Below are 26168 nucleotides of genomic sequence, written 5' to 3' on the forward strand. Positions count from 1 at the left end.
CAACCATTGATGAAAGTAAAAAAGCTAACATAACCAACAACCTCCACAGGACAGGAAAAAGGTTTTACAATCCACCAGCTGAAGAAATACAAAAGTCCCAAAAGGTTCTGAAAACAAAATTAACCGCTACCAAAATGATGGAAAGGCCAAAGTGTGGAAAAGGAAATTATCCACATATGATCAATACATATAAGCTAATCTGTGGAAACATAGCTAAGGTAGTGGCATTGTTTGGGCTTGCATGGCTGCTTAGCCATGCATAAGCCATTAACCTTATTGATTATGTCATTTATGATAGAAGCAACAGAATTTGGGCTCTACAAAAACAATCTGCCAGTTTACATAGAAATGCATCCAAATGATTTACAAACAAATTCATCATGCAACAAGACCAAAAAACACACCTATCAAAACATACTCGGAACTCAACAAATGTTTTTATTAGGGGAAAAATTGGAAGGTTTTAAACTGGCCATGTCAATTACCAAACCTTTACCCACATGGTCAGCATATCACCTCCTAAAGAGGAAACAAACCAAATAAACAACTGAATGAACCTGTTGGAAAAGCCTGGGAAAACAACACTAAAAAGAAGAAACCAACAGTTTGGTGGTCTAAATGATTTGCAAACTGTATACAGTTGTTGCAAACTAGAGATATACAACCAAATATTGTTATTTATTTGAATTAACTTTAAAACCTTTCAGTCTCTATACTTCTTGTATCTGTACCTATAATCGCTTAAAAATTGAGTCTCTTATCATATTCAACTTTTGATCTTAAAACCAAATATCTACAGTCTACTGCCAACCTCCACAAGTACAATTTTGTAACTATGGTCTTGTCAGTCAAACTACATTAGCATGTGCTTTACAATTCCACCACTAGAGAGTGTGATTTCTTGTTTTAAAATGTCACCCAATGTTAAGTTGATAGTGAAATACATGATCTGTCTAATTACTCTCTCTCTCTCTCTCTCTCTCTCTCTCTCTCTCTCTCTGTCTCTCTCTCTCTCTGTGTGTCTTTCTGTCTTGCTGGTTTTCACTCTTGTGCATAATATTAAATAAACAAAAAATACAATTATGCAAGTGTGTGGCAGTATGACTGTTTCATCATTACCAAGAAACTAGGCACAGAAAAAGAAGGGGGGTTGGGTGGGTTGAGCACACTGGGGGTGGGAGAAAGTGGGGAAATGTACTGCAGCTCTCTGGTTTCCAGTGCTGGCTCTGCTCACCAGGATCCAGCACTGACTCTGAGTGCAGGTACGTATCAGTCAAACTTTTGATTTTGCACTAACCAGGGCCAAAGTTTTTATTTTTATTTATTTTTATTTTTTTAATTTATGTGTGTGTGCGCTTTTGTCTGAAGTTTCCTTAATAATTACACTCATTGATTTGGATGCACTGCACTTCCAGCATCAAATTAAACTTTCTGTCAATTGATTCTGAGTAATCTGTATTTGTAATTGTTATACCAGTCTAATATACACTATACTACACTAATACTCAGATTAGATTCATTTAATTTGTATATTTAATGTTAATGAAAGTACCCATCAAGTGTGTAATTTGTGTGGTAATAAACTTACACTGCTATGCAGTATGTTACTTTTTTTGTAATTCATGCAACCAGCACTTCATGAAGGCAGATGTGAATATATTTACTGTGGCCATTGTTAACACGACGAATGACATCCCCCAGTTTGACCAGCTAAGTTACAGTAGGAAAGCTCTGGATCAACTTGACTTTTAAGGTTTTGTAGCTAGTGTGCACAAGTTTCCTGTAGCATGCAGTTTTATTCATAATTATTTGCCTATTAGGCAGTAACACAAGTTAGACTTATGCAGTATCAAGCTGAAATAGTTAAAAGTGGGTCTCTAGGGTTAACCCGAAGACTGAAGTGAAGGTTGGCAGTAAGATTTATGTTGTTAGAAGGAGATGACTTATGAAGCTAAAATTAAGCTGGGGTTGATTTGGAATTTTACACTTGGGTGGTGAGACGGGAAAGAGCTGAACCCACAAATAGTGTGAAATCTCTTTAATGCCTCTGCTGGAGCGCGACCTCAACACTTCTGCACCCACAAGCACACTTAAAGAGTTGTAGTATTGCCTTGTCATTAATTACTTAGAAACATAGTTTTGAAATTCATAAATATATGAAGCTAAAGGTGTTAGTGATCAGTTGTATATAGATTTTTTTTTGGTTAGTTAGTGACTGAGCTTAAGTGTTTTCCCCCCTTGAGTGATATTGCTGTGTGCCAGTGTCTTGACATTCACCCATGTAACAGCAGACAGACAGTTTTGGGTTTCTGAGACTCAACACTAAAAGAGCATGCCCTTGGTAGCTTTTGTGCTGCTATTCTGATCAGGCAGTTGCTTGGATTGCTTAGATATTAAAAAAAAGAAAAATGTCCGTATGGAATTCAGCTTTATTTATTCATGGTGTCTGATCTTTTCTAACATTTTTCTGTCGACGATGGAGAAATAGTAATAATAATTGACTTCTGCTTGAGACATTTGACACTTTACAGTGTGTTTATACCATGTTTATTGTTAATCCTGGTCATTTACCCAACAGAACTGAATTTAAACTCATAGTGTTACCCTTTAACAAAACATTAAGAAGTTCCTAAACCTTTATACATAGGAATTCCTTACATTAATTTCTGAAATCTACCTGTTGTCACAATGCAGATCACATTACATATTGAAAGCATGAGTTCCATTATGGCAGCTTTGAGATGCAGAGATTCCTTGTGGAAAGATCTCATTTAAAACCACAGCATTACCAGCTGGTTGAACAGGTGGAACATGCTGTTCTACCATGCTTTAATATTGTCAGAAGTGGAGTTGATGTGTTTTGGGAGTTCTGCAGACAGGTGCATTAAGCAGGCAGCTTGCTTTAGAAATGTGAAGAGCTCATAAAGATGTCACCTGGCTGGTGAGACTGACCGTGTTTGACCTTCTTTCTTCCTATTTATAATTCCATCTCTAATTAATCTAATGACAAACCAAAGTCAAATAAGTAAATGAGATTGGGGAAGTTTCATGTGAAATAGTAAAAGTTTTTATACATAATAGGCATGTATCTCTTTAAGGAAAGTAACTGGGGAGTAATAATGTAACAGTTATTGTTATATATACTTTTTCTCCTGCAAGAAATTATTGTTGCCTCCACAAAGAGTCTCTCAACCATTTAAATATCTCAACTCTTTCATAGTTGCTTTGACATTTAAGTTATTTGTTCAGTATTAGGATTTAGAAGTGCTGTCAAATTAAGTGCTTTAGCTGAAAGCACAACAAAATTGTGTATTATATGACTAATTAATGTGTTGTAGGAGACAGAGCAGTTACGTATGTTAGTTAACTGTGTCAGATTTAGCATCTTTGCCAAAAGGCTCAAATGATGTGTACACAAAATAATTATCTATATTACAGTTTATATGGATGCATCACAAGTGTATTTTCTAATATTACAGGATTAAGCTTAGTTTAAAAAACTGCTAAGAAAATGTTATGTAAGCTATCATGTATGGTATAAGGCACACACATATTGTTTACTTGTTCTTGCATATAATTATCAGTCACTGATAATTCACAGGATATTTTTCACAACATCTGAATTGTAGAGTGATAACTTGAGTTCTGGGAGAGCTGAATCCATGCAAATCCTTCTTGTATAATAGAATTTAAAAGCTCCAGTCCATGGTGCCCCATGCATGGTCTTTTGGGTGTGGTGATGTGAAACTGTGGCTTTGTATGATGTTTCATATCAGTACCACAGTTCTGCTCAGCACTTGGTTGAGGGTTGCGTAGATGTGAATGTAATCTGCTGATAAATGTGGAGGCATGTCTCTATCCACTCTTCACCACTGTAACTCAAAACTTAGGCCTGCCATTCTGCCTCTAAGAATAGCAAAGATCTCTCTCTCTCTCTCTCTCTCTCTCTCTCTCTCTCTTTCGCAGTTCAACGTTCACAATTAAATGTTATGCTTACAGTATGGCCAAGTATCGAAATGATTAAGGGAATTTAATACATATTGCAAGAAACTAATTATTTCTTATCTTTTGCTCACTCACTTTCAATATCTGCTTTATCTCAGTCAGAGGCATTGTGGTGTGATCTTAAGAAAATAGAGCTTTAGGAAAGAATACAGCCTAGCTGTTATGGCAGTCTATTACATTGCTTCACATTACACACACACAAACACACACACTCTCTCTCTCTCTCTCTCTCTCTCTCTCTCTCTCTCTCTCTCTCTCTCTCAAACACATGCTTATTAACACCTAGAGGCAATTTATCTTAGCTAATGCACCTACTGGCCTGTTTCTGAGAACCCAAAGAAGCACAGACAGTAACCTGAGCTTTGCTCGAACCCAGGTCCTTAAACTGTGAGGCAGCAACACAACCCACTGTGCCACCCTGCCAAACTCTTTTGTCTCTCTAGTTGGTCTTTTTTAATTGATTTCAAAAGTTTATGTTTTGTCGTAGCATTGAAAAGAAAAAATAATGGCTTATAAAAAAAATAACATCTCTCCCATTATCTTTAAACATACAATGTTACATTATGAATGTTTCAGTCATTGTTTACAGATCTAAATGCTGTCATCTAAGAGTGCTTTCATACAGTCCTTTATGGCATGACATGCTAGAAAACCTTAATATTATTAATGTAGACCAGTTTACATTCATTTTTTTCATTCAGTTAGTTTCATTTAAATATGAAAGCAGTCTAGTCTGCACATTCTGGAAAAAACAAAGTGTGCTCCCCATTGAAACTGTTGTTTAGAGAAAATTGTAAAGGCACACAGACTGTTTATCAGCAGATTATTCACTTTGATGGGTTTTAGCTCTGCCTGCCATATTTTGTGTTGGATATCATGCTTGTGTCTGAGTAATGAACTTTCAGTGAATACTTTAAAACATTTCTTTCTCTTGCCAGAGCTCTCTGTCTCTGGGCTGGTGCTGTTCTGTAAGAGTTAGATCAAGCCGCCAACATGTCAAAGAGCGACCCCCGGGACATTGATGAGGATGCTATCCTCAAGGGGCTTAGTGCAGAGGAGCTGGACCAGCTCGAATATGAACTGCAGGAGATGGACCCTGAGGTAAAGAAGAGATTGCACATTAATAAACATTCCCCATCTTGTAGCTCAGCTAAATTTACCCCACCTACACAAGTGTTCACACATGAAAAAAAACAGGAATTTGTACTGTGACACAATTCAAAAATGCAAAACATTCATTATTATGGTGCATAAATTAAAAGCATACTGGGTGGAAAGACTAAAACTTATGTGGTTTGTCTTGGCACTATTTTAGATTTAGTTATGATAAGATCTGCTCGATTAGATGATTAAATATACATTGGTCATGTTTCAGAATGCAATGCTCCCAGCTGGCTTCCGTCAACGTGATCAGACCAAGAAGAGTCCAACAGGTCCATTTGACCGCAGTTCTCTGCTTGATCACCTGGAGAAACAAGCTTTGGAACATCAGGATAGAGAAGACCTTGTGCCCTTCACAGGGGAGAAGAAAGGTAATTAAGCTTCTGCTTCAGTAAGGAAGGGATAACATATGGTTTTGTTCTTTCAAACTGAATCCCAGTCTTTTTCTAGGGAAGAAATTTATTCCCAAACCTGGAGCAGGAAGAATCCCAGAAGAGGAGCAGATAACTCTGGAGCCTGAGTTGGAAGAAGCTCTGAAAAATGCAACTGATGCTGAGATGTGTGATATTGCAGGTGGGTGGAATGGCATGAGTAATTCTCAGAAAAAAGCCACTCTGATATGTTGACAGATAGACCAAAGCTGTCACTATATTACTATATTAAAGCTTTTATTTAACCTCTGTCCAGAATCCACTGTGCCTACCCTCAGAAAAAATCCAGAGACTAAACCAGTTACTTAAAATATAGCAAATCAGCTAACACACAGAACTACATGCTATTCAGTGAGTGAAATATGTCATCTTGACTAAAAAGCTCATTTACTATGTTATTAAATTAACTGAGATTACACAACCTGAATACCTACACTATATTAACTGTACGTTACAGTAACGGCTTACTGTACAGCATATATTGTCATAACAATCCAACAGTGACGGTTTTTCAGTAGTATAAATGACTTGGGGAAAAAAAAAGAGAAATAGTAACAGTGTCTAACAGAGTGATAGTCCTATGGCTCACTGTGCATTACAGATGTGACTGAGCTTGGGCCATATCCCACAGTATCTGATTCCCATAGCTCAGCAGGTCACTAAAATAAGCTGGCCAAGGGCCACTGGTATTAGCATTAACACATGTAGAAAGGGGGGTTGGTAGGTTTGTGATACTGAGAAGAGCCTGTAGGTTGAAGGTACTTACACAGCCATATGGGAAAACAACAAAGTGTTGTTTAAAGGCAGTGTGAAGTAACAGACAGAAGCTTAGTTTCCCGAAAACTGTCCAGTTGTATCCAGAACATAAATGGAACATAAAGTAGTGGCTATATGTGGATAAATGTTTTTGCCACAAATTATATCATGCTAAGTAAAATGATGAAGTAATTAGCTACTGTCACAAGTAATCTAAAATACACCTACCTGTTTGGTGTCTAACAGAAAATAACATTCTTTAGTGTGAACAAATAAATAACACAGACTAGTAACATACAGTAACAGTAGGGCAAAAATATTTGTTCCTTGATGCGCCATAATTGGCTCCATGATGAAAGCAAAAGCACAAATTTGTGTAAATCGAATCATTATATAATATAATATAATTTATTAAAAGACAATTAAAAGTTTTTACTTTGTGCTGTGGTGGTAGACAATGCTTTTAGCATTTTTCTGGATGAAGCTTACTGTGGTACAGCCATTAAACTGGAACCCATCCAATTTGGGATTAAAACTCCTTTACAGCTATGGCATTCCGCAGTCTGTGTTTTTGAATGGAAATCCACATTTCAATAGTTGATGGGCAGCAGGGTGTGAGTGTTTGTGTGTGTGTGTGTATGTGTGTGTGTGTGTGTGTGTGTGTGTGTGTGTGTGTGTGTGTTGGGGAGGGAGGGGTGCTGTTTATATGTAAAAAAGCATCCAGTCTTATTGTCTTTGACATTAATAACTGCTGTTGTTGGTGGGATTATTATAGAGAGCAGAAGTCATACATAAAGGCAGAAAATTGGGCTCATAAGCAGCTGTCCATCTGTCATTGTGCCTAAAAAAGCCTTCTTATCCCAGTTGCAGTACAGTGTTGCTGGACAAACCAAATCAAATCAACCTTTACCAAATTTGATCTACGATCAATTTTTCACTATCGAAGTGTGAATAGATAAATAGCACAGCAATGTGGGAAATGCAGTCTCACAAACGCAACATTTTCAAAAAAAAACATTTTATCACCATCTGTAGTGGAAAAAAGGTCATTGTTTTCTTAGAAAATACTTCCACCTGTTGGTGATGATAGGCAATACAGTCATCCCTAACATATTTTCTCAATCATATCCTTTAAGCAACTTACTGTATGGTAAAGTTTTCAGTGTCTGTGTGAACTTTTCACATGGTGTTTATACATTCAAAAACAAGACCAATATGTGAAAACAATTCGTGCCTGATTTAACCACTTGCATTTGCATCTTTGCAGCCATCCTGGGAATGTACACACTAATGAGTAATAAGCAGTATTACGATGCTCTTGGTGCAACTGGAAAAATTGCCAACACAGAAGGCATCAATAGTATGTACTCCTCTCACATGAACATTTGTTTAATTATACTTACATATATTATAAGATCATTATAATTATACTTAGATAATGATCTCGTCTTTCTTTAATTCTGTATTGTGGTCTGCCCTGCATCCTGTTACAGGCGTTGTAAAACCTGATGTGTATAAGATCTACCCTGATGAACCACCCAATGACACAGATGTTGAAGACACATTGGAAAGGATCCAGAAGAACGACAACAGCCTGACAGAGGTCAACTTTAACAACATCCCGGTAATTTAAACCGTGATAAGACATTGCTTAAATAAGTTATGTCACAAATAAACTGATGCTACTGCCTCAGTGCTTTTTAACCTACATTTTATTTATAGGTTTAAACTTCTTTTAATTATTTTTTAAGCACTCCTGGGTAAAACTGTTAGTTTATAAAAACTCTGAGTTTTAATATATCACAGTACATCACATATAAAAGTATAATATTAAAACAAACTGAGTAAAATAAGCCACAAAAATAAAAGAATAAGTAAGTTAACTGATTATTAACAAAATAATGTTTAGTGTATAATACATATACATACAAATACATACAGAACATATCATACAAATAATATTTAATATGAAAAATACAAATCGCCTTTTATATATATATATATATAATTTTTTTTTTATGCATTGTTCCTTGTGGTACACTTTCAGCTTTTTGCTGTACTTGCCAGATATCTATTGTCAGTGAACAATTACCATAATCGTTGCTTTATCCTTTAGGACATTCCCATCCCAACACTGAAGGAGATCTTTCATGGCATGAAGAAAAACACTAACGTACTGAGCTTAAGTATTGCGGCTACACGCAGCAATGATCCTGTGGCTTACGTGAGTAATCCAAGTCACATTTATAATGCATGTGTTTAGTGCAGTTGTAATGCATGAGATTATGGCTGAATTGTGACAAACAGCCAAAACAAAATAAATAAAAAAGGATGATATTGTGTTTTCTTCCCTCCTTTGGCTTGATGTCTGACTAAGTTGTCCGAAAGCTGTGTCAAATTGGAAACCTGTATTTTTCAGAACTGCACTATATAGATAATATGTTTGTCCCCCCCACATTTAGTTTTCATTTGCTGTTATAATAACCTTCACTCTTCTGAGAATGTGTTCCATGTATAGTGTGCTTGTGGAGATTTTTGGATTTAAAATTGTATAGAAAGCTATTAATGTTTTGATCTTTTCAGTAAATTTACTTAAATAGAGTCTAAATTTGATCAAGATCTTTCTGTCCTAACCAACCAGGCTGTAGCAGAAATGTTAAGAGAGAACACTACACTGGAAAGCCTGAACATCGAGTCTAACTTCATCACTGCTGAAGGAATGATGGCCATAATTAAAGCCCTGTCTGAAAACACTACCCTAGCTGAAATCAAGATAGATAACCAGGTTAGAATGCTCAACCAGCTAATGATCCATTTAAAAATAGCTGGTTGTGCTTTTTCCCGGTTTTAATTGTGATTCTGCTTGCCTTTCTACAGAGACAGAAACTGGGAGATTCAGTAGAGATGGAGATTGCTGCTATGTTGGAAAACAACTCGAGCATCCTAAAGATTGGCTACCACTTCACCCAGCAGGGTCCTCGAGCCAGAGCAGCTATGGCCATCACTAGAAACAATGACTGCTGTGAGTGCAGAATCACTTTAAGTAGGCTATTTACAGCAGACAGACACAAAAGTGCTAGAAGCCTAACATGACTTAAAGGTGCAATAATTGCTGCTGTATTACATTTTAAATCAAGAGTAAGACCTTAAATATTACATTTGAATATCTGGTACTGAAGGAGCCTCAGTTAATTGGCTTCCCATAACTAATATGCAGAAACCTCTGGTATTAATTAGCATAAAGATTAAAAATGTTTGAAAATTCATATAAAAAGTAAATCAGGGTATGTCACCTTTGTTTAATTCATTTTGTTTTCCCATATTTAGTCCGGCAGCAGAGACTGAGATGAGCTCAAGGCTGTGATGGTCTCTGTCGGAGCACTGCAAAGAAGTCATGATGGTAAAACAGACTAGCCTGCTACGCCTCACCTATTTATTCATTCATTGTGGATATCATTAACGCCAGCCTTGCTCTGTGTATGTATACACTGGGTTTCATCAAGCCAAATGTGTCCTCACTTAATAAAAATCATGTGCTACCAACATGTCAGAGTTTGTAAAACTTGTAAAAACAAAACAAAAAAAAACACTACTTCTTGAGCCATTTTTTATTTTATTTTATTTTTTAATATGGTGCTTCTAACAAAAAGATCTGTACATATTTGAAATAAACATTATCTTTTTCATTGTCTAATCAGGCTTCAGTTTTGTTAAATTGAGATCATAAAACTGTGTGTAAAACAAGCGTCTCAGAACACTGTTAGAGCCAATGCCATCCCTCATTAATTCCTAATTAGGTTCACTTTCTGCATTTTATATAAGCGTTTACCCAAATTAGTTCAAATTAGCAAGCCTGGTGTATTTTGTCATTAAATGTTTCACTATCAACATAGTTTAATGTAATTTATTCATCTAACATGCTTAATTAAACTAAATGGCACCGCATAGTTTACTTGATCCGACAGTCCATTTATCCACACTGATGAGCCTGAGCAGTACTACTCGAGTTTAAAAACAACTTAATATTGATTAGGAATATAATGACAAAATTGTTTCAGCCTTCAGTTCAGTCACATGATTAACTGAACAGAACAGCTTTCCTAGTGTTAAGTGAACCATTGTGTAATAAATTCAGAGCTAGTTACTGTTTAAACATTTGACTTCTGTACAGTCGGATCTTTTCAATTTCCCACAGTAACACTTTGGTTATCCTCTGCCACTTGCCTATTTATACCTATGAAAGTCAGTCCCTAGTCATTTGGTTACTCAGCTCCAAATATAGCTTCATACCAGGTCAAGAGGAAAGGGGGTGTACTGTTGGGAAAAAAAAACCTGTCCCACCTTCTGAACAGCTGCTGATTTCTTAAGTCTCTTTTTTTTTAATGACTTAAGGTTACAGACACGGCCATTTTCTCATCCAAAAACGCAGGCCATTTAGTCAAGCTTTAAAACCTCCATTAACAATATTTTGACTTTAGAACCAATGTTACAAGGTGACTGCCTAAAAATGTCCTACTTCTAAAATAAGTCAGTGTTTACTTATTGTTTCAAAAAAAATATTTATAATTAGTTTCTAATTATAAATATTACCTCTGCTAGGGCATCATGATGTAAATTTAAGGACAGTAGTGACACTACACAATCCGATCCCCACTCTGGCATTTTGAAACAGGATCCAGATCTGTGACTTATGAGCTCTTATTACATGTATGAATCTATTTCACATCTGTGACCTCTTTCATGGTGCAAGTCTAAATACTAGCAATACAAATGATGAAAAATATATCAAGTCAGTGTTATCTGTTTTTAATACAAAGCAACCAATTTGGTATGATAGTTTTGAAAGCAAGATGCCAAGACACATTCTTGGGGGAGAAACTCTTTGTGGGGGGGGAAACTAGTTTCCTGACTGGTCAGCAGTTCTTTCTGTGGTCCTTTTTGCTTTTCTGCATTATCTCAGCTTGAAGCTTTAACACTAAACAGGAAGGTTGTTTTGAGGAAGCAGACAGTCCAGAAAACACCATTTCTGGCCAAAAAATTCCAGCATAGTCTATAAAGTCTTGTTTGTAGGAAGCAGTGAAACTGGTTCTTCCTCATCTGAGTCAAACTCCACATTTTCATCTTTTATCCATTTCCCACTGGGGTCCTGCAGCCATCCGTGGCTAATGCAAAAAATGAAAAAAGTATATGAACCAGGCAAATACAGCTTGAGGTGATTTAAGGTTTCAGACAAACAAAAGTGCTACTGCCTATAATGTTCATTAAAAAATAATAATTAAAAACTGCAAAAACTGCTATAAACACCTCATATGTACTACCAACACTATGTGCAATGACCCTGAATAATACCTTTTTAATTTGAGGTAGTGGTCTAGTTCTCTTCGTCTCTGCTCTGTGACAGGCTCAGACTCAGCAGGATTAGCAGCTTTCGTTTTCGTTTTCTTCAACTGTGTCTCAATCTGGTACTGGCTTGCTGAACAGCACAATCAGTACAATTATTACAATGTATATTCTGCAGAGAATGTATGAATTATTACATCTAAATGTTTCCATGAAAAGAATTAGACTTACATATTTTACTATGACCAGGTGTGGTATCTGTGCTGATTTTGGTTGTAGCTGTGAAAACACCATGGTTGCTGCTGCAGTCTTGGTTCAGTGGAGACGCTGGTTTTTCAGATCTTTGACTTAAAAAAAAACACAAAAATGTATAAATACAAAAAATAAAAAAAATAAATTGTATATATATATAAAAGGCCTGAGACATTATTTTTGTAAGTTTCAATAAAATGCATTAATACAATATACAACATAAACTTTTACACTACTTATGTCGAAAATTGCGATTGGATTTTTAAAAAAAGGGTAAATTGTTTGAACATTACCTGGCCTTTTTATGGCAGCTGCTATAGGGTGTATTTCTCAGCAAGGCATGGTGAGTAATTTTTCGTGTCTGTGTTAGTAATGGAGCAGAGCTGCCTGTTTCCTATGAGCATAATATAATAAGCTGATGTGAACTCAGAATAACACTTCCTAATGTAGCACCTATTAAAAGAAAATTGTATTTGTATTTACCTGCCGGTCATCTTCATTCACATATACCTGATGTCGCCTTTTATCAATTTCATTTTGTAGCCGAGATTTTTTGCCATAAAACCATTTTAAACCTGGACAGAGCAGGACCAGAGAGGATTAAAAACCTAACCAAAACAACAGCAGAAATTATAATTTTTTAAACAAAATGAAGAAGGAATCCCACCTTCGAGATGCCGCTTCCCTTTTCTGTGTACTGTCAGCATATCGACCGTGTCGAAAATGGGACGATGTGAACACACCAAACAGCTATACCTACACAATACAGATGGGGGGCGGGGGGTGTGTGTGTTAATGTTCACTATATGGACAAAAGTATTTCTACAGGCTGAGCATCACATGTATGGGTCTTCCACAAACGGCTGCCACAATTCCAAAATTTAGTAAAAAGCCTTCTCAGAAGAGTGGAAGATATTGTAACAGCAGAACTGGACTAAATCTGGGATCAGGCACTGTTGGGTGAGGAAGCCTGGGGTGCAGTCAACATTTCAATTCAACTAAAATTTGTTGAGAAGAGTTGTGGTCAGGGCTCTGTGCTACCCAGTCAAGTTCTTCTTCTCCAGCCATAGCAAACGAAGTCTTAATTTTTTACACAGGAGCACTGTCATGCTGCATCAGGTCTGGGCCTCTTAGTTCCAGTGGGAAATCCTAATGCTAAAGGACACAAAACCATCCTAAAGACCACCTCTACATAAAATTGTCTAATGATGGATGTCTGTAAAGCTCCAAGTAACCCATGATAAAACTGCTTGAAGATGCTGTAATTGTAGACAAGTAGTAGTAATTTTCAGGAAATGAAGAATAAACAAAAGTATCTCTATTTTAAACCTGATGGAAGATCAGAATTCCCTAACAAAATTAATAAAGATACTCTCGATGCTCTGTACATTTAGAATTTGTGTAAACTTTGAGCATCACGTAGGCCACAAAAAAAGCTTTTCACCAGTATATGTGGACATCGTGGATATGCAGTAACCTCACCTCCCATTTTTTAGCAAAGTGGCCTCGTCCTCAGGAATGTAGTTGGACAGCAAGTCCTCAACACGCCGTTTCTACAACCACAACCATAAGTTCTTACAGTTATAGTCCACACCATCTCATCCATAACTGTGCTCACTAGTAATATATGTTAGCCAGTAAGCAAGCTGCCTACAGTAGAACTGTTATATATAAAGAAGTATATGCAATATAGAATTTAAACCATTGTAAAGGGATACAGACAGACAAAGAGACGGAACTTTATTGTCATTGAATAGTACAAGTACACAAAAACAACACACTGCAGTTTGGCATTTATCAGAAGTGCAAATTGTAGCATTGTGCAAACTGAAAAGTGCAGATGTGAATAACAAATAAATATAAAATATATGTATAAATGGTATATATATATATATATATATATATATATATATATATATATATATATACATACATACATATACATGTGTATAAATATATATAAATAAAACACGATCTATATATAACAACGCTGTCTTACAAGATAAATAATGCACGCGCTTTCTTGTTTGATTCCTTATTTTATTCTGAAAAGTATTTATTTACCTTTAAGACATTGAGTTGACTGCAATCATCACCCTCTCTTTTGAACGACATGTTTATTAAACTCGCACGGTTACCGGAGCACTTCCTGTTTGTGAAGCGGAATTATGGGATAAGTGGGAGGTTCTTGAGGCAGCCATGGCAACACAGGAAGATTACGCTGGCTAGGATTTGTCTATGCGGGGAAAAAGTTCATTTAACACGTTCTCTATAAAATCATGACAATTGGAAAGCTGCATTAGCTTACATTATATACTATAATATATATATAGCATTATTTTCCTAAAATATTATTCAAAGAATGTGACTTCAAACCTAGGCTAAAGTTGTTAGCTTGTATTGAGAGGGTGGAGGTGATATGTAGCAGCGCTCAGCTGACAGTGCAGAGCCGTGTGGTTGGTTCTGTGGTTCGGTGTCATGTTTTCAAAGACGCTTCGAGAGTTACTGTTATAGAAACTATTGAAATGTCCGCCATGTAGGTTATTCGGTGCTCAACCTAACGTTAAGTCTGGAGCCGAATGTGTTGTTAAAGTGTCCGCTAGCAGGAGAACTTCAACACATAGGCCGCTACGCATTAACCAGCGTGTTAGCCATCTTTGTGCCTGCTGAAAGAAGTCATCATGTCCGCGGACCAGACGTCTGTGGTGAGTGGAGCACACGGCCTCCTCCGTGGACAGCGCGCCAAGTCTTACGGCAGCTTGGTGACGTCGTCTGTCTCACCGGTCCGACAAAAACGAGTCGAGCACAAAGTCCAGCCGGGAGAGACTCTGCAGGGATTGTCACTAAAATACGGCGTGTCTGTAAGCTGAAGCGCCATCACTTGTTTATACTACAGCGTGGTTAATACATGGTTTGCTCTAGACTTTTTCACCTTTCAACCTCTTTGCAGATGGAGCTAATCAAAAGGGCAAACAGGCTGTACACCAACGATTCAATATTCCTGAAGAAGGTCCTCTCCATCCCCGTTCTTACAGAATCGCTGTCATTTACTAACGAGAACGAATTGCGTGAAGAGGAATCAAGCCATCAGCATCAACAAGTCCCTGTCAAGAATGACCAAACAGCCTCAGAAAATCCGGAAGTGACAGCAGACATTTCTCCATCAGACTACCTGAAAAGGATGGATAGCTTGATTAAGCAGTCGAAACAAGCAGCCATAAAGACGTGTCAAGAAGGAGACAATCAGTAAGCAAACCAAAACGTTATTAATTAAGCTCTTGGTCTCCAGACTTGATCTGATGAAAGCAGAGCAACTTGTAAGTTAGGAAGAATGGACAAAGCAATCTGGCACATTTAGAGTTGAGATGTGAAGAAGTTATTAGAATGTATGTAAGATTAAAAAAAAAAGAAAACAAATGAACTTTACAAAATCTTAACATATACCATTTTAGCTGTTTTTGAACCTTGCAACAACAGAAAGACATTTATGACACCTAATGCACTAAAAGTTATTATTTTGCATTATAGGTACTCGGAGTACATGGCCAAAAGAATGCACACATTTAACCAACATACCCAAATGTGCTTATTAAACATCCCATTTTAAACTCATCCTCTCTCAGCTGTTATATTGGACTACACTCTTTCCATGAACTTTTGTCACTAGTGCGTGATTGGGGGGATTTGTCAACATTAGTAGGGTTGGGTGAGGAGGTCTGGAGTGCAGCTGAGACTTCAGTCCATCACAAAAATTGTTCATTGGGGTTGAGGTCAGGGCTGTAATGGGTTTAGGCTAGGCCCAAGTGAAATCTAAAACCTACAGCATATAAGGTATACTGTACAATTGTATTCTCCAACAGTTGAGTATGTTGGGAACAGTTGTTTCAGCCATAGTTTATACTTTCAGCCATATAGTGAAGTTTTCAATTCATGGGCTATAAAGAGGAAAGTGAGCATTAGCAGGATTTCAATATCTCATGCTTTTTAAATATGTAAATTATTAACACCTATTACATATTCTGATATTTGTGTATAACATTATATTTATGCTGTATGATATCCACTGTCATTGTTTAATTAGTTAATTTTGTGGTACAACGCACCATTTTCACTTTCTCAACTCCAGAGCTGCATAGTGTCAAATTCTATTTGCTCCAATTACACCTGATCCCTGGAGTCCTTGATAAAAATCATAGAGAGCAAGTCTTGGGTGTTCGTGGAGCAGGACAGGTTCCTTTGAATAGAAGTGAGAATGCCTGAAATATTTATGTCGTGCAAATTTAAAAAGTCATTTAAACTCATTTAATGCAAGTTTAATATATATAACTGAGTATCGAACCTATTGACATTTTCTTTTTTTCCTTTTTTTTTGTAAAGGTTTTCTTTAACAAAACAGGTCGAGGACAGCAGACAGGATTCCTGCAGCTCTTCTCGGGCCAGTCAGCAGGCCATGTTGGGTGCTGTGCCACTCACCATCACCAAACATACCAAGAAACTGAGGGACAGAGAGGATGAGATTTTTCAGCTTTGATGCTGCCTTTTTAACAGACCTGCTGTTGCTGCCTGATTAGTGTAAAGTGTTTACATCCATAGGAGCAAATGAAAAATGATGGTTGCATGTATAGCGAACTGATTTCACTGGAAAAAAGACTAAAGATCTGTGATCACATGACAAACGATGTGTCGTGAAACTAATGTGCACTGCCATCTGGCCTCAGGTCATTTGCCATGTTGGCATCCTAATCTAATTGTTTACAGAACACAGATGAGCACGAGCCAATGTGCTTTAGATCAGAATTAAAATAGTTTAGAAATCAAGGCAAATAAAAGCTATATGATCTGCACAATAAAGTAATTGTCTAAACCACGTTTTATATAATCTTTAATGGGCAGTTTACAAACGTAACTTGATTTCTTTTACATTGTTGTATGAGATACTCATATTCTGACATGCTCATGTAGCTGCTACACTGTCAGTGGATTATTTCATTAAGCAGGATTGTTCAGTTAGCCCGGTTTATGCAAAAAAAAATGGCCATTAGTGCTCCAGTTTATTGTGTAATCCTTTCTGAAACACCTTGTTAAAGTCATCATCAGTGGTGTAACTAAACATAGCCTGGATGCAGTATTCTTGCCTTTTGTCACTGTGATTCAGCACTCATTTTTAGAATGTACTCAAAGCCTCTGTTTGTTACTGTTTTTTGTTTTTTTTTAAACATAACTTGACAATTGTGCTTGGTATTTAGCAGGCATGTAGGTTTGAAAAGAATGGGGTTTTTTTTGTTTTGTTTTTTGTAGCCAGTAGTGAAGACTGGTCATGAAAAGCTGTGCCATGTGCACAAGTGGAGTCAGTCTAGTGTTTGTATTAACACAATGGCATGTCTTTATCTGTTTACTACCCCAAATATCCTCATTTGTATTTCAATTTATACCAAATTAGGTGTGGGCTAAACTTGAATTAGTTTAAAGCTGTCTTTACCAAATAATTCCTTGAGGAAATGATAAAGGATAATATAATCCCACAGAAACTCATGGAAATGAGGCAGAAATGCCAGCACCGTTTATGAATTCTGACTCTATGGCTCTGACACTTTTGATTTGCAAGCTGTCTATGGGGTTGTTTTAAATCTGCACAGTTATTATTTTACATTTTTAATTTAGACATGCCCACAATATTCTCAACAAATGTATTTGCTTCTATAGTTCTGAAATATAAATAAACTACTAAACTAATTTACATCATTTTGACATTAACCAGAACAATGGTCAGGACTGTGGCATGTTCTTGAATGTTCAAGAATGTAGTCATTATATCTTAGTCACCTTTAGCCACATGAATAATCCTTCTTCAAATCCTTCTGTTTGACTAACCTGTGTTGTCTTGCTGGATTCTAATACACACATTTAATTTTGACAAGATGCCCAGTGAACCTTTCTCCAAAAAACAGAATAGTGTTTCTCTTATTCATGTCTGAATTTGTATCTGCTATCTAATCAAATAATGGTGTCATATTTATTTATATAATAGTTTGAATGAATTGCTCAATCTTTTTTTTGTATGGGTATATGCGTACTGTGCATAAAATGTGAACAATATGTATGACATCGTTTCAGCAGATGCATATTATTACCTGAGAATAAATACAGTTCTATACATGTTTGAATTTGTCTGTTGTGTTCATGTGCTAACTTGTGATCTTATATCCCATGAGAAATAATAAGGTATTGCCCTTTTCTTAACAGTTAACAAATTCTTTTAGGAAGAAATCTGTATTTGTAGGACACACAAACTTACTATTAAAACAAGAGGTTTATTTACAACCACGATTCTTTTTGAATGAATACACAGTATGTAGGACCAGAGATGAATCTCTTTGAGTGGTTTGAAATATTGGGTAGGCTCACCAGACAGGTCGCATTTTCTTCAAGTATTTACGTTTTTTTTTAAGTAACATGGACTTTAATGACGGTTATGAGCTCATATGGTCATGTAAAACTCGGTCAAGAAAAACATGTATTTGAGGATCGTCCATGCACTGTAAGCATTAGTACACTGACAGACATGGTTTCCATTACTACAAAGTTACACCAGGTGGCAGTGAAGAGATGTACTACTGTAGCCCCTGGCCTCTGTGATGGTTGCATGTTTTTTTTTTTCAGAGTGCAATTTTTCAAATATATTTATTCACCTTAATAAAAAGAAACTCAGCAGTGCAACATTTCATTAATGACTGCATCATCAACTGTTGAATACTTAGAGCTTAAATTCTGTTTTCAGATACAAAAACAATTATTTACAAATACATGGTGTTTATATATTTTTTAATTTAGAGGTGGTTATTATTGGAAAAATGAATTTAATTTTGAATGTTACTTTCACTGCACATAACGTTTCATTATTGTGCCTTTTTTATATTGGAACACATTCACAAAGCTTTTCTGAGGCGTAACCTTGAAAAAAGTGGATGTGAATATAGTGCTCATTTATAAAGTTCCCCAATCCACAAATCTTTCACATCGAAACAATGTTGCTGATATGTTTTACCGTTAAAACCAAGCTGTATTTCTCTGTGAAATGTCTTAATGTACAACCACTTGAGCAAAGAGCCTGCCATCAGTGAGTTCCAGTCCCGCACTGAGAGACTGTTGGTCTCTTTAAAGAAATACTGTTCAGAGTCCCTCTTGAATCACACTCTCATAACTTGCCCTCTTCGATCAGTTTGTTGAGTCCAGTGCAGATTTTAGTGAGGTGGGTCTTGAAGGGATCTTTCGGATTGTAAAGCTGAGTGAGAAGATCAGGGTCGGAGTAATGGTTGAAGACATGGTTGATGCGTCCGTGGGATTTCGGCGTGAGATGAGCGGCTACAAGCTTGAGCATCATGTCTCTGCATGAAGTAAGGATTTCCGACATCACGGCCTTGTCGAAGGTGAACTCCACCTGAAACAGACATGGCAGAGACGTTACAAGCATGGGGGCGAAATCCTGTAGAAGAGCTCCGATTTAGCTGTAGAGCTCTGGTTTTGCAATCTTTTGAATTCATGCTCAGGTGTAACATCGGTAGAGCTGCACAAGAACCATAAGGCTCAAGAGTAAAAGTCATTAACCACTAATACTTAGTGTAATGCAGATATGCAAAAACATTGATTTGGCGAATAATATGGTTTGCAATTAAAATAGGAGACAAATGATTTAATATTTATTGCATTTCCAAAGCAAACCATGAGCTTCAGTCTTGCAGTATGAGACAAGTGTCACAGTTAACTCAGAGGTTTGAATTATGCTAATGATTAGCTTTCAGTGAAAAAACTAAAGAGCAACCTATAATCCACTTTTGTTTTTCATCCTCTCTTTAGAATCGGTTTATCTAGAGTTTTATATTAGGATCATTCTTGCCAAATGATTCTTTTAAAATGCTTCTACTTTTCACAAAAAAGCTAAATATTATTGACACATTGCCTGAATCCTGTACTTGATGACCACTGCTGTTTTTTTTTTTGTTTTTGTTTTTTGTTTCAGAAAAATGATCCATATAATTAACATTATTGTGTTGATTTTGCTTTCAATTTTTCAACCACAATTCGTAGTGTATGTACATGTCGGTTTGCATGAGCATTCATGTTCAATTCTTCCTCTTTGTGGTTAAGCTGTCCAGTGGCAAAGTGACAGGCGAAAAGCTTAGTAATGCAGTACATGGCTCAACATTTATTTTAAAATACTTAGCAGAATTGTTAAAATTTGGAGTATTGACCTGAATGAACTTTTAATACAACAATTAAAATGCTACACCAATGCTATATTACTGCTGATGGTAACATTCTGCCCTGTCCTAAACAAGTTGAAAAGCTCAGTACAGTATATTCGTACTTGGTAGGGTAACTTTAATGTATTTTTAATGAATAACAGTAAATTCACAATATTTGCCAACAATACTATCAGATTTTGTCTGAGTAAACTAGTTGAATGTTGAATGCTAGGATTGTTTTTTCATACCTGCTGTATACATGCTGAGGAGGTGTAAACCCAATATTCTTCCCATGACATACTCATATGCTAATCTCTTAGACAAGAGCCTACACAGTTACTGTGCACATTGTGTCATAACTGATTTGGAATGAGTAGTGGAAAGTTGTCTGTAGAGAAATAATAATGCTATTGATTGTGCATTACATGTATGTACTTGCATTGGGCCAAGGTGGCTTCTATTAGTAACAGCTACAGAAAAGGCACACGAAATGAAGTAACCACAGAATGCGAAATTTATCAACTACTCTTTTCACACCATAATGATGAAATGTAGATTCATTTGCCATGTGGTTTAAGAAATCTGTTACTATCTTTTGAACTCACATGCATGTAACTGTGTTAAATATGATCCAGGTTATATAGTCTTTCATCTGCTTTAGAAGCTATATTTTTATTACACACACTGTTGACTAAGTGTTTGGAATGCATTATGGTACTTGTGAAATTGTACCTTCTACTTCCAAATTTCCAAATCTTGGCCTGTTATACCCAGAATTGCTCCCATTTTGTCCACAGAGCCTTGTCATTTAAAGCATTGAGGTTCAATAGTGATTGTCTTTTTACAGTTGCAAACTATGGCTACAAATATGGAATGACATTTATGATATATGTCATGTTTTGTTTCTAAATGTGTGTGGTTTACCTCATAGAAACTGATGGCTGTCATGGCTCCCTGGTGTAATTTCTTCTTGAAGTTCTGGGCTATACGAAGCTCCTCCTCGCTGAAACGGTTGTGCTTAAAAAGCACGGCAACCTTCACAACGATTTTAACCAGGTCCTTAATCACTTTTTTGGCCTCTATGCTGTTCCCTGTGTACTCCTTTGAGACACGGTACAGCTCGTCCAGGATCTCACTGCTTGTGTCATCGATGAACATCTGCACAACTGACTTGTTTGCCATGTTGCTGAGAATTTTCTTCTGGGCTTTCATAGCCAAGTCTTTGGAGCTAAAATCCATTTCTTGTAAAAGTGAAGGGAGAAAAAAGATACAAGTTAGCAATATATTTTGAAACGGATTGCTCAAGTTTAGTTTTCTCTTTAAAAATAGATTATTTGAATGAAATAAGCATAATATGTATTCATGTGCATTTAAATATGTACATGAATACATACAGAGTGAGTTTTATTTTACAAAGCTATTCTGAAGCTACACAAAATAAAATATTTATACCTGCAAAAGACTTGCTGTTCGTTTATATTGCAATCGACCCACAATACCACATCCTCTGTTTCTTGTGAGTTTGTGTATTGTGTTACTATCCTTTAGGGATACACCCTTAGGGCTGTAGAAAAAAAACCTTGAGGGAGGGGAAATTGTATCCTAAAGGACTTCATCAGAACTAACATGTCATGTAAACAAACTAAAGGCTATGTCTGACTAGATCTCATTTATTTTTCTCAATAGCAAAACAGTATGTCATTTCATATAGACTGCCATGGATTAGTCTAGATAATCTATTAAAACTCCCAGGCACAAGCAGAATACACTTCCTGTTTTAGTCGTTGTGCTTCTTGCAAACTGACTAAGCAAGCAAAGGCAGGTATGAAGGAAAAGGTGATTGCATAGTTCGCAAGTTTCCACATGCATCTCCAGATTGGGCATAAAAACAGGAACTCCAGAATCTAAACCTACACCAAGCAGTTCTCAGTGACAAGAGGAACAATATCTTACTACTATGCTTTACTGTTTCTGATCCCCTTTTGTGTTGTAAACTAAGTAGTTGTTACTTAATTTTACACAGTATGACTCTCTTATTTTCTCGTGTGATTAATGTGAATTCGACAGTCTGATCCAAAAAATAACGAGCGCTATCATGCTGGTGATACACCTCATGAGCTTAGCAGAAATATATTGCTAAAATGCTAAAGAATAATATATTTTGTTGTGTTAGTGGGAACACATCTGCTGCTCTCATTGTTCCCTTTTAAAATAAAAGAAAGATTGATACCTAACTCACTGTTATATTCAAATATAATCAGATTTTCAGTCACAAGTTGCTTTGTCCAGTTTCATGGTTTAACACTGATGACTTTGGAATGCAGCAATCTGTTATGATAGCATTCCTTATAGAGTTTTCATTGTTTAGTAACAGACCTGATCAAACTTTGGACTGCCTGATGAGAAAATGTTCATGTTAGCATTTAAGAATTTTACTGTTCAACATTCATATGGTATGAATAATTTTGCCTAATATACTTTTAGATTCAACAGCTTTCCAATTTAATAGTATCAACATTTTTTATTACTTTCCTTTAATAATACCTTTATAAGCACTGATTATATATTTAGTACTAAAGTGAAAATCTGAGCCACATGGATGACTTAAGGAGAACCGTGATTGGAGAATTATCTACAAGCAAGGTAAATATTTATCATTCTTTAGATGACTGTAGCATGTAGCCTAGGGCTGAGTGTGCCGGTGCATCTAAAGAGGCAAGGCCTGGAGCTTGGATGGATGTAAAGTGTCTACTTGCTTGTGTATGAGGCAGCAACACTAACCATCTCATTAGAAAGCAGCCAAAGGACAGGTCATAACCTGTAACTGAGGAAATGTCAGCTGGTGATCAGGCTGATGTCACTAACAAGCAAATGTTCTCATTCAAACAGAACAGGCAACCTGCCATGCATTTCACAATAACTCTTATATTATACACACACAGTTAGAAGCTTTCTCATTTATTGTTGTGATGTGCATACGGTATTGAGTATTAAGTCCAAAGACTGTATAACTGTTCTGTAAATAAATATACTTTCTACAACTGTTGGCAATCCACCTAAAAGATTTGCTCATATATGGTATGTGTAAGATTGTAGTATTGTACAAAGTTTTGATTCAAAACAAGAAAACATACTGTCGTAGATTTCATAGTGACTAACCTGACAAAACGTTACGGGCTTTTTGGTGATTTCTTTATGCAAATGTGCGAGCACACCAGTGAAAAATGTCCCTCGTGCACATGGTTGATAACAGATTCTCATGTATTTTACTGCTCATATTTTTCCAGGTAACAGAGACAGGACGTGGATGTGGGGAATGCTTTCTTTGTGCCATGGCAAGCACAGATTCTCCACATCTTTTTACGTGTGTGTGCCATATTCTTTACGCCCTGTTCAGCGCTGTAGTTGTTTTTCATAAGATGACTGAGGAATGTATGCGGTTGTTCATAAAGGAAGTGAAACCTTGTTCTGTTAGGCAGCAGAGAAGAGTTGCCAATCATTAGCTTTTTTCAAAATTTCACAAGACAGTGAGTCAGTTCTGATGGCAGAGGCCCTGTAGTTTTTTTTTTTCTGGCAACGGCTACTTCAAATTAAACGTAGTGAAAAGTAGTGAACATCTCTGCTTAATTAAGTCAGTGTTTGACAGAGAAACTCCAGTGTTTCAAATTTGCTTTTGTAACTGCAACAAGTGGCTGTATCTTTTCTAATCGGCCCTAACACGATTAGAAAAGGACATGATACCTGTTCCAGCTTGAACACAAGATAAATTCCATACAAACACTTCAACAGAGGGGTGGGAAAGATAACGGCAAGAATTTGTACAAGAGCCAGCTGCTCCAGCTGCTGAAAATAACACCAGCTTGTTTTCTCTTTTAGATTAAGAGAAACTGCTCAGAAAGATGTGTTTGTTTTCTATTCCGGTTAGTTTACAAAATCTGCAATCTCACACCTGTCACTATGTAACTGCACAGTGTTTGGTGAGCTGAGGGCATAGGTCAGTAACAGAGGGATCTTACCTGCTGTTTTATTTTCTTTCCTACCCTCCTCTCTGTCAAATCTCGGTCCTCCTTGTGTGTGTGGCTCAGGTGATCAACATCCAGGTTGTTTAGGAAAAAAAACAAAAGCAAAAAAACAACATACAGATGGAAGCACACAAAAACTTGTAAAGAAAATCTCTGATCTGCTCGACACACTGTTTCAAGATAATCTGCGTTGTACTTCCTTGAGGAACTAATTGTCTAAGACACACCCCTAAGTGTGCTTGTTTCTGTCTGCTTCTCTCTCTTTCTGTCTCTCTCTTTCGACACACACACACACACACACACAGAGACACACACAGATACTCACTTCCGACCGCCCTTCTCTCTCACTCAACTCATTGCTGACAGAGCAACAGCGTGTCCTAACAAGTGAAACCCCTGTAAAGAATTTAGCAGTAATCCTGGGATGTGGGCCATTTCAACAGGGAGGGATTTACTCTTTTTTTTTTTTTTTGCTATCACTATTATTGGAATGCAGCCAGCCTCAACAGCACTGCTGCTGCAATCTGACTCATGTTCATGTCCCCTGAGAACTGGCTGTTTGGCAACTGGGTTTGATACAGTGCTACCGTAAAAACTTGATAGATTGTAATACTTTGGACATGACTCCAAAAAACTTGGGACATGACTCCAGTTAATCTTTAACAACAAGAACAACGTCATCAACAAAATCATTCACAGATGTTTATATTCTTATATTAATACCATAATCCTTTATTCTAAATGAATGCTGGGTTTTTTTACAGTTCACAGAAATATGATGGAAGGTCTAACACTTTGAAAAAACAGTTTGCAGAGGTGTGCTACATTGTTTGACATGGTTAATGAACAACACAGAACTGCTCCTCTTTTACAACCCATTTTGGAAACTTGAAAGTTGGACCTTGTGGTTAAAAATTATTTCTAACCTGAACTAAAATTTTATAACACAATAGGTACTGCATATTTTAAATGCTAGTATTTATATACATACACGTATGTATGTGTGTGTGTGTATATATATATATATATATATATATATATATATATATATATATATATATATATATATATATATTATATACATAACAAAAAAGTGTGAAACAACTGAAAATATGTCATATTGTAGGTTCTTCAAAGTAGCCACCTTTTGCTTTGATTACTGCTTTGCACACTCTTGGCATTCTCTTGATGAGCTTTAAGAGGTAGTCACCTGAAATGGTCTTCCAACAGTCTTGACAGTTCCCCAAGAGATGCTTGGCACTTGTTGGCCCTTTTGCCTTCACTCTGCGGTCCAGCTCACCCCTAAACCATCTCGATTGGGTTCAGGTCCGGTGACTGTGGAGGCCAGGTCATCTGGCACAGCACCCCATCACTCTCCTTCTTGGTCAAATAGCCCTTGATGCCTCCAGTGTGACTCTACAATTTTCATAGTCATGAAAATAAAGAAAACTCTTTGAATGAGAAGGTGTGTCCAAACTTTTGGTCTGTACTATATATATATATATATATATATATATATATATATATATATATATATATATATATATATATATAAATATAAAACATGAATATATATATATAAATCTGTCTGTGTGGACATAGTAGTACAGCCTGGACGAAGTCCAAAGATGAATGTTTATCTGTCTGTTATCTGAATTACAACCATCTGGACTAGAATCAATCTCTATTAAAATCTTCATGCAGCTGAGTGGCTTTGGTCATTAGCTAGAAATTGTTTGCAGACTTTGAGGTCAACTTAAATACAATTTAAAATTTCTTGATTAGTGCTGCACAACTGCAGAGAGCAGTGACTTCTAAAACTGTGGTTCAATTTAGACTGCATTTCTGTTTCAAACTCTTGTCATTCAGGTGTTCTTACAATCTCTGTCAGATCACCAAACACACAGATGTGAAAACAGCTCCTTAAAAAAAAACCATTATCTTTAGACTTAAATGGG

At 36.5% G+C, this 26168-nt stretch overlaps 4 protein-coding genes across 4 annotated transcripts; 2 read left to right on the forward strand and 2 right to left on the reverse strand.

Annotated features, from left to right (window-relative positions):
* The first annotated feature begins 1145 nt into the window (after positions 1-1145).
* Positions 1146-9896, forward strand: tmod4 (tropomodulin 4 (muscle)). The gene is made up of 10 exons (XM_046846987.1): positions 1146-1262; positions 4944-5106; positions 5381-5537; positions 5617-5739; positions 7621-7713; positions 7847-7977; positions 8470-8577; positions 8995-9138; positions 9231-9375; positions 9681-9896. The coding sequence occupies exons 2-10, from the start codon at positions 4999-5001 to the stop codon at positions 9701-9703; spliced, it is 1032 nt and encodes a 343-aa protein (XP_046702943.1). The 5' UTR covers positions 1146-1262; positions 4944-4998; the 3' UTR covers positions 9704-9896.
* Positions 9897-11143: 1247 nt separating this feature from the next.
* Positions 11144-14186, reverse strand: scnm1 (sodium channel modifier 1). Its single transcript, XM_046846989.1, has 8 exons — positions 14010-14186; positions 13428-13498; positions 12613-12701; positions 12429-12520; positions 12239-12339; positions 11925-12040; positions 11703-11826; positions 11144-11515 (listed from the first exon to the last, which is right to left on the reverse strand). Exons 1-8 carry the CDS (start codon positions 14058-14060, stop codon positions 11404-11406), a joined length of 756 nt encoding a protein of 251 aa, XP_046702945.1. The 5' UTR covers positions 14061-14186; the 3' UTR covers positions 11144-11403.
* Positions 14187-14626: 440 nt separating this feature from the next.
* Positions 14627-18109, forward strand: lysmd1 (LysM, putative peptidoglycan-binding, domain containing 1). Its single transcript, XM_046846990.1, has 3 exons — positions 14627-14806; positions 14896-15191; positions 16323-18109. Exons 1-3 carry the CDS (start codon positions 14627-14629, stop codon positions 16474-16476), a joined length of 630 nt encoding a protein of 209 aa, XP_046702946.1. The 3' UTR covers positions 16477-18109.
* A 127-nt stretch (positions 18110-18236) lies between these two features.
* tnfaip8l2b (tumor necrosis factor, alpha-induced protein 8-like 2b) lies at positions 18237-24482 on the reverse strand. The gene is made up of 3 exons (XM_046846991.1): positions 24205-24482; positions 21113-21429; positions 18237-19383 (listed from the first exon to the last, which is right to left on the reverse strand). Exons 2-3 carry the CDS (start codon positions 21425-21427, stop codon positions 19141-19143), a joined length of 558 nt encoding a protein of 185 aa, XP_046702947.1. The 5' UTR covers positions 21428-21429; positions 24205-24482; the 3' UTR covers positions 18237-19140.
* Between the last annotated feature and the right edge of the window lie 1686 nt (positions 24483-26168).

This window comes from Silurus meridionalis, chromosome 4, assembly GCF_014805685.1.
Source record: "Silurus meridionalis isolate SWU-2019-XX chromosome 4, ASM1480568v1, whole genome shotgun sequence".
NCBI classification, from domain to species: domain Eukaryota; kingdom Metazoa; phylum Chordata; class Actinopteri; order Siluriformes; family Siluridae; genus Silurus; species Silurus meridionalis.

Bases quoted from the DNA above. Each gene is read 5' to 3' on its own strand.
- lysmd1 (XM_046846990.1), top strand. From the start codon at position 14,627: ATGTCCGCGGACCAGACGTCTGTGGTGAGTGGAGCACACGGCCTCCTC. The intron at 14,807-14,895 runs GTAAGCTGAAGC...ACCTCTTTGCAG, and splicing joins CACTAAAATACGGCGTGTCT to ATGGAGCTAATCAAAAGGGC. The intron at 15,192-16,322 runs GTAAGCAAACCA...TTTTTTGTAAAG, and splicing joins TGTCAAGAAGGAGACAATCA to GTTTTCTTTAACAAAACAGG.
- tmod4 (XM_046846987.1), top strand. From the start codon at position 4,999: ATGTCAAAGAGCGACCCCCGGGACATTGATGAGGATGCTATCCTCAAG. The intron at 5,107-5,380 runs GTAAAGAAGAGA...GTCATGTTTCAG, and splicing joins TGCAGGAGATGGACCCTGAG to AATGCAATGCTCCCAGCTGG. The intron at 9,376-9,680 runs GTGAGTGCAGAA...TCCCATATTTAG, and splicing joins CACTAGAAACAATGACTGCT to TCCGGCAGCAGAGACTGAGA.
- tnfaip8l2b (XM_046846991.1), bottom strand. From the start codon at position 21,427: ATGGATTTTAGCTCCAAAGACTTGGCTATGAAAGCCCAGAAGAAAATT. The intron at 19,384-21,112 runs GTAAACCACACA...TGTCTGTTTCAG, and splicing joins CAGCCATCAGTTTCTATGAG to GTGGAGTTCACCTTCGACAA.
- scnm1 (XM_046846989.1), bottom strand. From the start codon at position 14,060: ATGTCGTTCAAAAGAGAGGGTGATGATTGCAGTCAACTCAATGTCTTA. The intron at 12,041-12,238 runs GTAATGTTCAAA...TTTTTTTTTAAG, and splicing joins AGCTGCCATAAAAAGGCCAG to TCAAAGATCTGAAAAACCAG. The intron at 11,516-11,702 runs GTATTATTCAGG...TTTTTGCATTAG, and splicing joins CACTACCTCAAATTAAAAAG to CCACGGATGGCTGCAGGACC.